The sequence below is a fragment of the Cebus imitator genome, unplaced genomic scaffold (genome assembly GCF_001604975.1).
Source record: "Cebus imitator isolate Cc_AM_T3 unplaced genomic scaffold, Cebus_imitator-1.0 Scaffold372, whole genome shotgun sequence".
NCBI lineage: Eukaryota > Metazoa > Chordata > Mammalia > Primates > Cebidae > Cebus > Cebus imitator.
This window is the reverse complement of record NW_016107687.1, coordinates 1,111,346-1,126,332: the sequence shown is the minus strand read 5'-3', so window position 1 is coordinate 1,126,332 and position 14,987 is coordinate 1,111,346. Positions and strand designations below refer to the sequence as shown.

Below are 14,987 nucleotides of genomic sequence, written 5' to 3'. Positions count from 1 at the left end.
AAAAAAAAAAAAAAAAAAAAAAAAAAAAAGGTAAATTTGACATTATGTGTCCTTTTTTGAACCAAAATTAAAAAGCAGGGGAAAAGAGTAGGCAGGATTTTGCCATGTGAAGATGGAGGCTTGATTTTCCAGCCCCAATTTTCTCCCATCCATGATTCCTCAACCTTTGTTGTGTAACTTTGCAGTTCCTTTCCTACCCATGGAATATAGACTGGATGAAGTAACTTGCTTTAGCCAGAGATGCTAACAGAGCGGATGCAAGCAAAGGCTTAAAATGAGTTTAGTTGGGTCATACTTTTGCACTTTGAACATTGCTACTAGGTAGCTACTTCCCCTCTAACTGTGGGCTCAGAATGAACGCATATGGAGCATACCTAAGCCCAAAGCTCACAGTTAAAAGTCAGCCCCAGTGAGACCAATAGTGTTAAGCAGAGCTACTCACGAACCCTGCTCAGGTCAGCCAACATTCAGTAGACCTGCAAACCCACAAGTATAAATTTAGAGGTCTGTTATGCAGATTTATTGTAGCAAATAGCAAACTGATACATGATAGACCAATAAAAGGACATTCTACACATAAAAATAACAGAAGCCGAAGCAGACAGGTAGGAAATGGCAAATCCTTATGGGGAACATATTTAATATTAGACTATGGGGCTGTTTTTGGACTTCTGGTTAAAATCCTCAATGATTTCTCTTTGAAGTTTCTTTCTTTCTTTTTGAGATGGAGTCTGCCACCCAGGCTGGAGTGCAGTGGCGTGATCTCAGCTCATTGCAGCCTCCACCTCCCGGGTTCAAGTGATCCTCCTGTCTCAGCCTCCCAAGTAGTTGGGATTATAGGCACACACCACCACACTCGACTAATTTTTGTATTTTTAGCAGAGACAGGGTTTCGCCATGTTGGCCAGTCTGGTTTCAAATTCCTGACTGACCTCAAGTGATCCGCTCACCTTGGCCTCCCAAAGTGCTGGGAATACACATATGAGCCACCACACCCGGCCCTTTGAAGTTTCTTTCTTTATACTAAAACTTTGGCGGCAATGTGGAGCATTTGATGGGAGGTAGCAGATGAATCTGAAAAGATAGGCTGAGGCAATATCATGGAAGATCTTCTTGAGTCTTCACTATTAAGATCTAAGCATGTCAAATGCCTAGGAGACAGTGCATTCCACAGAAATTGTACTACTATTAGTTTTGCTTATGAAATTTTAATTGGGCAATAATTCATCTTGTTGAACTATACACATGCAATTAACAAAATGTCTTATTAACAGGCTTATCATCAAAAATCTTTTTTTGATGAAAAGTGGGTATAAAAACTAAATAAACCATAGTTCTGACTTATGTGAAAATTTTCTGAATTAAAGCATTCAGATAAACTGTGATTCCTAGAATGCAAACAGAAATATATGTAGATCAACTTTTAATGTTCTTTAAATTCTAGCTATAAAATTATTAGTAAAGAATTAAAATCACAAAATGGTTTACTATTGCCATACCATAGAGATTTTTTTAATGGTCTACAATGCATAAGTGACGGCTCTCTTCTTTCTTTAAAAGTATTATTTCTTAATATTATAGTCTTGATTTAGGAGAATAAATATTAATTTGCACTTACAACCTGTCTTCCAAATTTGTTTTAACCATGAAACAGAAAAATTGGCCAGAATTTTCCTTTATACCCACAAAATAATAAATAAATGTGTAAAAAATTCTACAGAATCAGAAAATGTTCCATTGGTGCTTCTTTGGAAAACAAAACCCAAGTTCTACTGCTCCTCAAAAGTATTCAAGGAATAGGAGATACTCTGACCCTATATACACTAAGTTCATGTTTCTTCTGCTAAATGGCACACAATTAAATTTATGTAATAATTATATTATTAATATAGTTCAATTTGTTAATAATTCTATTTGAAATGTAGAATCACAGATGACTGTGATTCCTAAACGAGAACTTACATATGCTTAATAATGTTATAAACTGGCTGGGCACAGTGGCTCACACCTATAATCCCAGCACTTTGGGAGACTGAGGCAGGTGGATCACCTGAGGTCAGGAGTTTGAGACCAACCTGGACAACATGGTGAAACCCTGTCTCTACTAAAAATACAAAAATTAGCTGGGCATGGTGGCAGGCAGTAATCCCAGCTACTCAGGAGGCTAAGGCAGGAGAATCGCTTGAACCTGGGAGGCAGAGACTGCATGAACCGAGATCGCACCACTGCACTCCAGCCTGGGCAACAAGAGCAAAAGTCTATCTTAAAAAAAAAAAATTATAAATTTACCCAAAAAAGAAGCATTTAACACCATTCTACTGTGAACACAACTGGCTTCCAGAAGAAGAAAAACAAAATATACTTTCCATTCATCTGTGAAAGCAGACTAGACAATCACTCACATAGGATCTACACATCAAATCAAGGCCAGAGGTTTCAATTCCATGCTATTCATCATGCTTATTAATTTTTTAACACAAAGGAATTTCAGCATTTGAAACATAGTACTATTCACAAAATTTGTTATAAGAGTTCTGACATGGATCAGCTACATTGGGGCAAATAAACATTCCCTGAAAGATAAATGGATCCTTTGGGAAGAGGATTAATTTTTTCAATACAGCAGAATACTAAAATATGAATTATTTCTCTAGAACACTGAAACCATAAAAGAGAAATGTTTGGTATAGCACAGATGTCAAATCAAAAAGTCTATAGAAAAAAGCATGTTAACCTAGCAAAGGGCAAAAAATTATGTTAGTTTATACATAAAGGAATCCCACTTCCCAAAGAAAATCATTATAGTGAAGTTCAACTTTTCAGAATTCCTTAATGAATTTATGTTGTTCAAATTAACCCAAAGCCTCTAATTTAGATCATTTTCAGACTAGGATGTGTCTATGATCATTCTATTCTCTATTAATTAGAGAAAGGTAGCATGGGTGGAAAATGGAAATGGTAGGTGAAAAAAGACATCTCTTGTCCATACTGTAATCCAGTTCCATCTGACTCCATCAATATTCACTGAGGATGAGGGTTACAAGTAAGAACTGCCCTAAGAGCTTTTGAAAATTAAATCTGCAGGGAAAGGGAGGGACTCCTACGGATCTGGGAAGTGGAGTTTTCAAAGAAGGTTTAAAGATGATAGGGCCGGGCTGCGTGCCTTACACCTGTAATCCCAGCACTTTGGGAGGCCAACGCAGGAGGATAGATTGCATGTGGGAGTTCAAGACCAGCCTGGGCAATATAGCAAGACCCTGTCTCTGCAAAAAATAAAATAATTATCCAGGGGTGGTGACATGCTCCTGTAGTCCTAGCCACTTGGCAGGCGGAAGTGGGAGGATCACTTCAGCCCAGGCAGTTGAGGGTGCAGTGAGCTGAGATAGTGCCACTGAACTCTAGCCTGGGTGACAGAATGAGATCTCATCTCAAATATAAGATAATAGGGATAAATCTAATAAAATGAAACCACTTAGTATCAATCATTCATAGGAGACACACACATACACACACACATCCATAAGGTTCAATACCTGTTCTATCCTGGAGTTGACATCTTTCTCTTAGTTACCCAATTTTTTTGGTGCTGACCATGTATCATTATCACAGGGAACTTTGAAAACAGAGGTTTCTGGGCACATAATCCAGAACCACTAAATTTTACCCTCTTAGGGAAGAGGAAAAAGGGTCCAGGGATGGGTATTTTTCTTAAGCTTCCCAGAGAGTTCAGCAAATCACTTTTACATTAGCATTTGGGAATCACTATATGAGATCTCTTCCCCTTAGGAATCATATCCTCAACTGTACTTCAGTTGTGGGGTTTCAAAAAACTATTTTATTAAAAGAAAACATACTAATCAGATTGGAGGAAAAAAAAGAGAATATTTCCCAAAATATAAAATTTTTAAGTGTCTAAAAAAACTAAGTGTATATATTTATATGCATAGCCTATTTCTCAGGAATGACAGCAAGAACTTGCTAACTTTAGGCCGGGTGCAGTGGCTCACACTGTAATCCCAACACTTTGGAAGCCTAAGGTAGGCAGATAATTTGAGGTCTGGAGTTCAAGACCAGTACGACCAATATGGTGAAACACCATTTCTACTAAAAATACAAAAAAAATTAGCCAGCATGGTGACATATGCCTGTAATCTCAGCTAATCAGGATGCTGAGGCAGGAGAACTGCCTGAACCCAGGAGGCGGAGGTTGCACTGAGTCAAGATCGTGCCACTGCACTCCAGCCTGGGCAACACAGCAAGACTCTGTCTTAAAAAAAAGAACCTACTAACTCTAGTTGCCTATTTTATTTTATTTTTTTTTATTTTATTATTTATTTATTTATTTATTTTTTTGAGACGGAGTTTCACTCATGTTGCCCAGGCTGGAGTGCAATGGCGCGATCTCAGCTCACCGCAACCTCCGCCTCCTGGGTTCAGGCAATTCTCCTGCCTCAGCCTCCTGAGTAGCTGGGATTACAGGCACGCACCACCATGCCCAGCTCATTTTTTGTATTTTTAGTAGAGACGGGGTTTCACCATGTTGGCCAGGATGGTCTCAATCTCTTGACCTCGTGATCCACCCGCCTCGGCCTCCCAAAGTGCTGGGATTACAGGCTTGAGCCACCGTGCCCGGCCCTCTAGTTGCCTATTAAAGAGGGAAACTAAGTGGCTAAGGGGAAGGAAGAGGACTTTCCATTGTATTATACTTTATAAATGTTGAGCCATGTGAACATATTATATATCAATAATAAACAAAAAGAGAATTTAGAATATATCATAAAAATCAAAGAGACACAATAATAAAAAATAACAAGCAACTATAAAGAACATTTTGGGGACAAGTGGGGAAATCCAAATATGGTCTATGTATTACACAATGGTAGAAAATCAGTGTTAAATTTCCTAAGTGTAAAAACTGGGTTTTTTCATTCAAAACTGTGTTATGATTATGTATGGTTCTTAGAAGATAAAATCTGAGTATGTAGGAGGAAAGTGTCATGATGATTACATTTTACTTCCAAATAACTCAGGGAAGAACGATCATATACAGAAAGAGATGAGGCATATGTGGCAAAATGTTAACAATTTGTGAACACAGGTGAAGGATATTTGTATGTTCAGTGTACAATTGTTTTTTTAGTAACAGCTTTACTGGTATTTACTTCATGTACCATCCTTTTAAAGGGAGCGATTCAATGGTTTTAATATATTTGCACAATTGCACAACCACCACTTTTAGAAAAGTCTCATGGTCCCCAAAAAAACAATCTCATGCCCATCAGCAATCACTCCTCCTTCTCCTCCAACTCCTGGCAACCATTTTCTGTGACTATGAATTTGTAATCTACTATCTGTATTTATGACTTTGCCTATTCTGGATATTTCACATAATGGAAATTACGTGATTTCCATGTGGTCTTTTATGACTAGCTTCTTTCACTTAGCATAATGTTCTCAAGGTTCATCCATGTTGTTCCATGTGTCAGTACTTCGTTCCTTTTTATTGCTGAATAATATTCCATGTATGGCTATACCACATTTATTTATCCATTCATCCATTGGTCAAATTTGGGTTGTTTCTGCCCTTTGGCTATTATAAATAATGCTGCTATGAACATTCATGTCAATGTTTTTGTGTGCAGACCTACGTTTTCATTTTTCTTGGATATATGTCTAGGAGTAGAACTGCTGATCAATGGTAACTATGTTCATTATATTATCCTTGTAACTTTTTACAGCATTAAAAATTTCAAAATCAAAAATTAAAGAAATACTTTTATAAAGAAAGAATAGGCTGGACACAGTAGCTCACACCTGTAATCCTAGCACTTTAGGAGGCTGGGGTGGGTGGATTGCTTCAGCTCAGGAGTTTGAGATCAGCCGCGGCAATGTGGAGAAACACTGCCTCTACCAGAAATACAAAAAAAGTATTTGTTGTGTGAACTCTTTCCTAAGCAGCAAAATCAGTTATAGTACAAGTTTTATGATTACTTCATTCTTCATTTATTCTCAGTCTTTCACTATTGCTTAGAGAAGTATGCAGCCAGTGTGGTATTAACTAAGACTAATGAAGGTGACTAATGTATATCTGTTGATTAATGAATATGTATAAAATGTAACCCAGTTATTTATTTCAGTTATTTCATCATAGATTTTCATAACAATGTGGAAAAAAACTCTGAGCTTGTGTGGGATTGGTAGGACAGCCATGTTTTCTCCCCCCCCCCCACACTGACCTGGAGTTGTATTTTTTTAGGATAGCATCCAAAAGGCCAACGAGCTCTTCAGCATTGATGAACTTCTGTGTGCTGAGGGTGTACATCTTCTCATAGAAGTCTGCGATCTCCATCCGAGCCTGAACAAAGAAGCAGAGCTGCTCTGACAGGTGGGAAAGGAGTTCTTCCACGTGAGAAACAGTCCCACCCAGGGCACCACGGCCAGTCACCACCTTCTTCAGCTCATTATGCAAGGAAGTATAGATGGTGCGGATGGAATCCTTCCTGCTGAAGAAAGACTGGCTCCCTGGTAGGCAAACAACATAAGCACATGACAAGTAAGAAAGAGAAACCATAAGTACCAAACACCTACCAGCATCCAAAAGCAAAGAATCCAAACCAGCTGAGCTCAATGAGTTTTCATCTACCATATTCTCTGTCTCCTATGATTGAGATATAAATACTTTATAATTCATAATTTCCCTGAGGAATAAGCTAAGCGAATACCTGATGTAATTCATTACTGTAGCAATGGAACTGTCTACGATTTGCTTGCCCATGTACCAATTCTCCCCCAACCCAAGTCAATGAGGATTCAGATTTAGAGCATAATTAACCTAGCAAATAATGCCAGCTGGAACTAAAAAGCCTATCTTACACATAAATGTATTCAAAACAAAAGAACACAAATTATGAAACACTGTTATTCCTGGTAAGTCACAATTTTTTGTTTCTGCTTTAGAATTGTATTTTCCTTTGAATCTTATCTTTTAGATCATACCAGAAAATTGAATAAATACATTTATATTCCCTTTATGCAAGAAAACAGACCATTGAGATCCCAGGAGAATAAAGAAAATCTTAGCACTCTTGACAAGACTGACACTATACATTATAAAATAATAAGCACTACACTATGAATTATTAAGACCAGGAACCAATTACAAATAACTGCTGCTATCACTAGGGGGTTCCAAAGGAAATCACCCAAAAATAAGACCAAAAACACCTTCACATAGTCAAAAAGGATCAAATAGCATAGATATCATTTACTCACTTCTGTATTTGTATATCACCAATTACATTTCTAATTATATAGCCAGCTTCATGGATGTTTCCTTAAGCAATTCTCTACCCAACAAAGGGCCAGAGGCAAGACATTAGGAAAAAGAAAAGAAACAGGACAGGTTTAAAACACTCATTTCTAACAAAATTAAAAAAAAAAAAAAAATCTCAGAGATGGACGAGAGTTTAAATTTTCTCTTCAAAAAAACATATTCAATTACAGGAATGTGTTTTCTAAAAACCTATATGGGTACAGGTGGTCCAATCATGACACCAACATATTCCTGTAATTAGGAATAAAAATTATTTATCAAGGCATTTGTAAAATATCCTCTTAATAAATGAACCATTTCACAATATAGATTTTAATTCATTGCTTGGTTTATGTTTCAAGAAATGAATCTTCCTTCCACTACTACTAGGGTAACCAACTTGTCCTAGTTTACCCAAGACTTTCCAGGTTTTAGCACTGAAAGTCCAGCTTCTCAGGAAATCTTTAGTCTATAGGGTTTTAAAACAAAGTCCCACATCCTGGAATCCCTCAACCCTGGGCAAACCTGAACAGTTGGTTACCGTACTTACTTCTGACACCCCAGCCAAACTACTGATACTTCAAAAAGTATTTTTTCAATACACTGTCTAAACCAGGGGTGTCCAATATTTTGGCTTCCCTGGGCCACATTAGAAGAATTGTCTTGGGTCATACATAAAATACACTAACACTAATCGTAGCTCATGAGCTAAAACAAACAAACAAACAAAAAATGCACAAAAAATCTCACAGGGTTTTAAGAAAGTTTATGAATTTGTGTTGGGCCATATTCAAAGCCATCCTAGGTTGCATGTGGCCTGCGGGCCACAGGTTAGACAAGTTTGTTCCAAGCAGACTGAGTAACTGGCACATCATCTTCGACTAATACCATCAAAACCTATATAGGTACAGATGGGCCAGTCATGACACCAACATCTCATACGGAACTGTACCCTGCAGGGTTTGCTTTCCTCCCATGCCCATATCCAGTTTAATTCTGCTGATTTTGTAGAGTGACGGGTACAAAATAAATAGGCCTCTGTGCCCACATCTAGAATAAAACCTCTCAGCGTAGGAGGGTAATAAGAGTATTATGCAAAACCTAAAAGCTGTGCCGGTCTGAAAGACTTGGTTTCAAACCCCAGCTCCCATGATTATAGGCTATGTCGATGTGCAAACTACTGAACCACTATGAGCTTTAGTTGTCATTTTTAACATAAAACTGTGATAAAGCTAAGAAAACAAAATGAAGTAACATTCGGGTGTGTCATGTGCCTGGAACAAAGCATATATTCTATAATACTAATCCCCTTCTACTTGTAACTGATATATTTTTTTAAACTTCTAATAATAATACATAATTGAGCTTCTGAAACTGTGGTGAATTGGGAGCGTCAAGTACCCCAAAAAGAATAGCTATCTACTACTGTTAAACAGGGTGGCCTTGGTGAACATTTTAATTTTCCATTGCAAAAGGGATATCATCTGTTTCTAGGACTTCTGGGAGAAAAAGAAAATAAGGATACCTAACTTCATCAGATTACCCTTATCTGGGGTAATGGAAACACTACATAAATACAAAGAATACCTTTGAAAGCTTATCGATAAACGCTAATCACCAGTATGTGAAACCATGTAAAGTGAAACTACTATAAGGAAGAGACAGACCATCAACACATTTTTTTTAAACAGTTATCTTTTCTTAAAGCTCTCAGGAATCTAATCCTATCTGTTGACTATCTTGGTTCGGAATATCCAATGGGGACTGGTCTTTCTTCATGTTGGAAAACAAGGAATCAGAAACATCCAACTTATTTCTTTTTTCAGTATTTTGAATTTATAAAATATTATTCTGAATTATTTCTAGAAGGCTCTAGTTATAAGTGCTCATAATTTCTCAAGATTTCAACAGTTTATCTCATATTATGAAATTTTAAGTGTATTAAAGGAGCATGTAAAACATCTTGCACATTTTATTCTCCAACTTCTTGCTAATAATAATTTTTAAACATCAGTTCTCAAGTTAAGTCATTTTCTGCTATGCTAAATTTCAACAACCAGAGGTTAAGAAAACTCTCCAGTAATGAAACAAAGAGAAGAAAAGTATGACCTTCTAAAATTCTCCACAGGCATTGAGTCAGCATATTTTAATCACTGATCCCTCCCCAAACAGGTATTATTCTCTCTCAAAGGAAATAGAAGTCCCCAAGATAGGGGCCCTACTCAAAGTTTTTTAGTAACAGGGTCAAGACAGGAACAGAAAGCTCCCTGTCAGGCCTATCCTTTGTCTAAAGGCCCTGCTTCCTTCTTTAATCAGGATTCATTGCTAAGGCCTCAAAGAAATACCAGTCATAAGAGAAGTTAAAAAAAAGACTCATTTTTTACTTGAAATTTGCTAAGAGAGTAGATCTTAAGTATTCTCACAATATACACATGAAAGAAGGAAGGAACGGAGGAAGGGAAGGAGACAGGGAGGGAGGGATGGAGGGAGAGAACTATATAAGGTAGGTGATGGATATATTAAGTAGCTTGATTGTGGTGATCATTTCACAATTTATACATACATCAAAACATCAAGTTGTACAACTTAAATATATACAATTTTATTGTTGATTATATCTTAGTAAGGCTAAAAAAATTTTCAGAATTATGTTTTAAATTTTTTAAAAGCATGCATGAACTTTTTGTTTTGCTTTCTAAAGAAAACTACATAAATGCTCTAATGAGCAAAGTAGCTGGAGAACATGGGAATGTTTTAAATGGCAACACAAAAGTTTTCTCCTTAAGTTTTTAAGAAAATAGGCAGCAAACCTGATAATTGTGAAGTCATATTGTAAGCACACTGATATCATATATACTCTAGTACCAAAAAATGTATGTGCAAAGATAAAATTTAAATTCTGGAACTTATAAACATACTTTACATGTAAATAAGTTATGAAGCATTAAATAAACCATTTTAAGACTATTTACTCAGAAGTGAGAGCCCACGTGGGAACCTAACAGTGCCTGGGCATGTTTCATAGTGCCAAATGTCGTATAGGTCAGTTTCAAGGCATAGCCCTCATGTTCATCCATGTCAGCTGGGGTTCAAGCAGAAATAATCAATTCACACACTGAAGACCACTTTACTAAGAACCCAAGTCAGAGACTGTGAAGATCTTATATGCACATTCTTACACACAGGGCAGCCAGTTTTGTTTACATAAAAACCTGGCTCATCCAACTTAAAACTAGAGTAGCAGATTTTTTAAAATGAAGTCAATAAGTAGACTTTAGAAAATTCAGCTGAACCGGCTCAGGTTATATGCAAAATTGTATGTACATATATCTTTTTCTGGGGAGTGAGTACACAGTTTTCATCAAATTTCCATGGATAAGATTAAAAAAAAAAAAAAAAAAGCAAAGAATCATGGCACTTGAATCAATCACCATTCTTTGAGGTGCAGGAGTCTAAAAACAACTAAAACAACTAAATATTACCATATTACCTACCTTCAGTATTACAGCTAGAATCCACCCCATTTTCACATATATAAAAATCACATATATGTATATTATAGGTAAATTAATTTACATACACATTTTTAATAAGTTATATGATACAAACTCAACCTCACAGTTCAAAGGCAGGTATTTTGGTTTGGACTTTATCATCTACCAAACACAATTACATATATAAGTTGCTAATCTATAGAAAGGGTAATAATAACACCATTAACCACAACTTCAAATTTGAGAAATTCCATCGTAAAAAGGGGAGAAAAAATAAGGTGAAACTATCTGACCAGTTTTTGTTAATAAATTAGCATTCTAAGTAAGTATGTATAAATCAACATACTTGCCACAGCAATGAGGATCTCAGAAAGCCCTGTTCCTTGTGTGTTTACTGAAAGCTCAGTAAGATATACATGGTCACCTTCAGGCAATATAAAGAAAGCTAGGGGCTGGTTGGGGGAAGGGAATGGAGAATCAAAATGAAATCTACACCAATTTTACATTTCTATTCTCTATATTTTATATAGGTGTCCATTCACACCAGACCCATGCCTTTGAAAACTGAAGATTCTAAAATAGGCCAAAGTACTGACTCTAAAGCCCCTAAGATTCAAATATATTTATTGTCATAATTAAGCAGTAATACTATTTTGTATGTATAATCCTTGCCTTTTACATCTATTATTTCCTTCTCATCTACTCATACTTATTGCTTTTACTAGTGAAAATCAGTTGAATCAGCTCTTGAATCTTATTTTCAGAGGCAAGATGTACTTGAGGTACTAAGAGTGTTTACCATTTTTCCCTTCAGTCTCCTCTTGCTAGTGTTAGGCACATTTCTTGCCTTTCCCGTCCAGTATTCGTTTATTACTTTAGTCACTAAGTATGTATTGGGGGACTATGAAGACGGGTAGGAATCCAAATGTGACTCTCGGGCCTTAATCTTAAGAGGCCACACAATAAGTAGTGTTCAGTAATAGAATTGGATTGTTTTGCAAAGTTTTGCTTCTCTGGCTGCAGCGTCACTAATTAGAAGAATGAAGACATAGTTTGGTTAACTTCTCATTTAATGGCACCAATCCATGCACGAAGCAAAAGGGCAAACCCTTGGGTTTGGGTCACAGCCCTGCAAAGAGCATCTACCCAGTCCGCCAATCTATCAGCAGCGCAGGCCGGTGGGCGGGGAGGAAAGGAACGGTGGGAGGAGACCTGGGAATGCCGAGTCGAGCCTGCGACTAGAAGTGACACAGAGACAGGAAACCCAAGCCACTGCCGACTGGGGAATATACCCCCTTTCCTTCCTCCTCAAGGGTCTCAGGGGGCGGGGCGGAGGTACCTAGTTTCTGCCCCAGGTAGGTGAGGCTGTGATAGACCTTCTCGGCCGCGGCCAGGTGCGCCAAGGCCGCCAGCAGCGACAGCCAGCTGCCCCCCGCGCTCTTGTTGGCCTCTCGTTCCTTCTCCACATTGTCCTTAGCCTTGTCGTAAGAGAAGATACCCAGGTGAGAGAAGAACGTCTCCAGCACCGCCTGTTCCACCGGGACCGGGGCGGCCAGCGGGATAGACTCCCCCATGCGAGCTGCGCCCCAGCTCGACCCACGTGGCTCTCCTCGGCCTCGCACTTCCGGGTTCTGAGGGAACGGGCTTACGCACAAGCGTGCGTGCGCGTGACCGCCTCCAGCGGCGGGCTCGTGAGCGCGCCGCCGCCGCCGGGACCGCTCCTGGGCCTTAGAGAAGACAAGGGTAAGGGCCAAGGAAAAAGGGAGGTAGCGGTTCCTTAGCTCCTTCGGCGCTTCGGCTCCTGCAGCTCTGACTGTTCGGACCCTCGGGGTAGAATAGGAGGCGGCCAATTCGCTGCTGTAAGGAACTGCCTGCGCCCTGAGGTGAGCTGACAGGCCCCTCCCTGTGAGGTTCGTCAGCGCTGGTGATGTCACGCTAACGTGACGTCAGCTCTGGCGAGAACCTCTGGCCTGTGCTCGCCAGGCGCCTCTCAGGGCCGGCTGGGAGATGGGGAAGTGCCTGGAGTTGTGCTCACGCTCACAGCAGGCACCCTAGTCAGCCCTGACAGCTTCCTCACCAACTCAGGAAAGTGATATGTTGAGATTAGAAGACTGACGGGTAAAGGCTGATCTCTTCCCCATTGCCTAGTTTTCATCATGTCACACACCATGGGTTAACTCTCACCTGTATCCCGTTCTAGTCCTCCCGGTCTGTGTTAGCCCAGCAGCTAACAAGCAGAGCCCCTGGCCCAAACTACATTAACCTTCCTTTAAAAAGTTTTTTTTTTTTTTTTTCTGACACGGAGTCTCGCTCTGTTGCCCAGGCTGGAGTGCAGTGGTGAGATCTCGGTTCTCTGCAGCCTCCACCTCCCGGGTTCAAACGATTTTCCTACCTCAGCCTCCCAAGTAGCTGGGATTACAGGCCAGCGCCACCACACCTGGCTAATTTTCGTATTTTTAATAGAAACGGGGTTTCACTATGTTGGCCAAGCTGGTCTCAAACTCCTAGCTCAAGCAGTCTGCCCACCTCAGCCTTCCAAAGTGCTGGGATTACAGGTGTGAGCCACCACTCCTGGCCAAAATGAAGGATAAATTAATGTAAATTGTGCACGTTGTCATTTAGATTAATTACAAGTTCCTGTGATAGTGAAGAAACCCCCCCCCCCATGAACCCAGCTGATATGTATGTTTACTACTTTGAAACACTACCCACTACTCACTAGTTTTTTCCTTTATTCTTCTTGGTACATGCTTATGTTATGCTTCTTAGTCACACTATCTAATCATGTATATTTATGTGTCTCTTTCCGCAAGTGGTGAGATCCCTAGGGCATGCTAGAGTTTACTTACAATTATCTTTACATGTTGGACAGTGCAGCCATGTTTGCTGAACAAATGAGAGAACTGCCTATTTTTGTGTTTTCTCAAACGAGCTGTTCTGCTATCATCACTACCTTTTAAAGGCGATCCCACCATTTTAATGAATAGATATTGTGCACCTGTTCCCTATACTCAAGAATGTAGTTGGATAAGATCAACCCTGTTAACAATGATACAAGGAAGATTTTTTTTTTGACATGGTCTCACTCTGTCCCCCAGGTTGGAGTACAACGGTGCAACCTCACCTCACTGCAACCTCTGCCTCCCAGGCTCAAGTGATTCTCCTGCCTCAGCCTCCCGAGTAGCTCGGATTACAGGTTAGTGCCATCACATCCGGGTCATTTTTGTATTTTTAATAGAGACAGGAATTCACCATGTTGGCGAGGCTGGTCTTGGACTCCTGACCTCAAATGATCTGCCTGCCTCGAACTTCCAAAGTGCTGGAATTACAGGAGTGAGCCACTGTATCCAGCTTCAAGGCAGATTTTTAAACATGACAAAGGTGAAAGAGAGTGAAGGGAGCAATCATATCTTTTTGGAAGAATTAAGGAGGCCTCCTAGAGGAGAGTGTCATGATTCTTGATGAATAAACAGAAGTAATCATAAAATGTGTGGTACTATCATCAAAACCAATAGACAATGAAAGAGATTACAAAACTCATAAACATACCCACATAATATAAGAATTCCTTAGATAATGAAGGTGGCATTATAAATAAGTGGGGGAAGAAACCTATTCAATTAATAGTGAAGGAAACATGACTAACCACAGGAAAAATGGACTGTCACCTTGTTTCCTGAAGAAAAAAAAAATGTAAAACATAAAACCAGAAACCAGAAAAAATACAAGTGACTGATCTAAAGATAGAGAATAACCTTCTAAATGTAAAAGAATTGGAAGAACTTAAAAAGGACGAGATTGATTTGACTGTATAAAATACCTAACGTAGATGATGGGTTGATGGATGCAGCAAACCACCGTGGCACATGTATACCTATGTAACAAACCTGCACGTTCTGCACATATATCCCAGAACTTAAAGTGTAATAAAAAAGAAAGCACGCCATCCTGGGGAAAAATATCTGTGATATATGACAGACAAAGGTTTAATGTACTTAACATACCAAGATCTCTTACCGGTAAAAATAAAAGGATATGAATATATAAGTCCCAAAAGAAATATAAAACTCAATTTATTTTTTAATGCTCAACCTCACTAGTAATTAAAGAAATGCAAAATAAGCTATATTCTGTTTTTCATCTATAAAACTAGCAAAAGAAACTTTTATTTAAATTTATTT

At 38.8% G+C, this 14,987-nt stretch overlaps 1 protein-coding gene across 1 annotated transcript in view; it reads right to left on the bottom strand.

Annotated features, from left to right (window-relative positions):
- CUNH12orf66 (chromosome unknown C12orf66 homolog) overlaps nucleotides 1–12,453 on the bottom strand; it is a 26,826-nt gene extending 14,373 nt beyond the window's left edge. Inside the window, exons 1-2 of the mRNA XM_017507315.2 lie at nucleotides 12,146–12,453; nucleotides 6,237–6,522 (exon numbers count right to left, since the gene is read on the bottom strand). Coding sequence (XP_017362804.1) covers nucleotides 6,237–6,522; nucleotides 12,146–12,380 — 521 coding nt within the window. The 5' untranslated portion in view covers nucleotides 12,381–12,453. The remainder of the gene's footprint in view (nucleotides 1–6,236; nucleotides 6,523–12,145) is intronic.
- Between the last annotated feature and the right edge of the window lie 2,534 nt (nucleotides 12,454–14,987).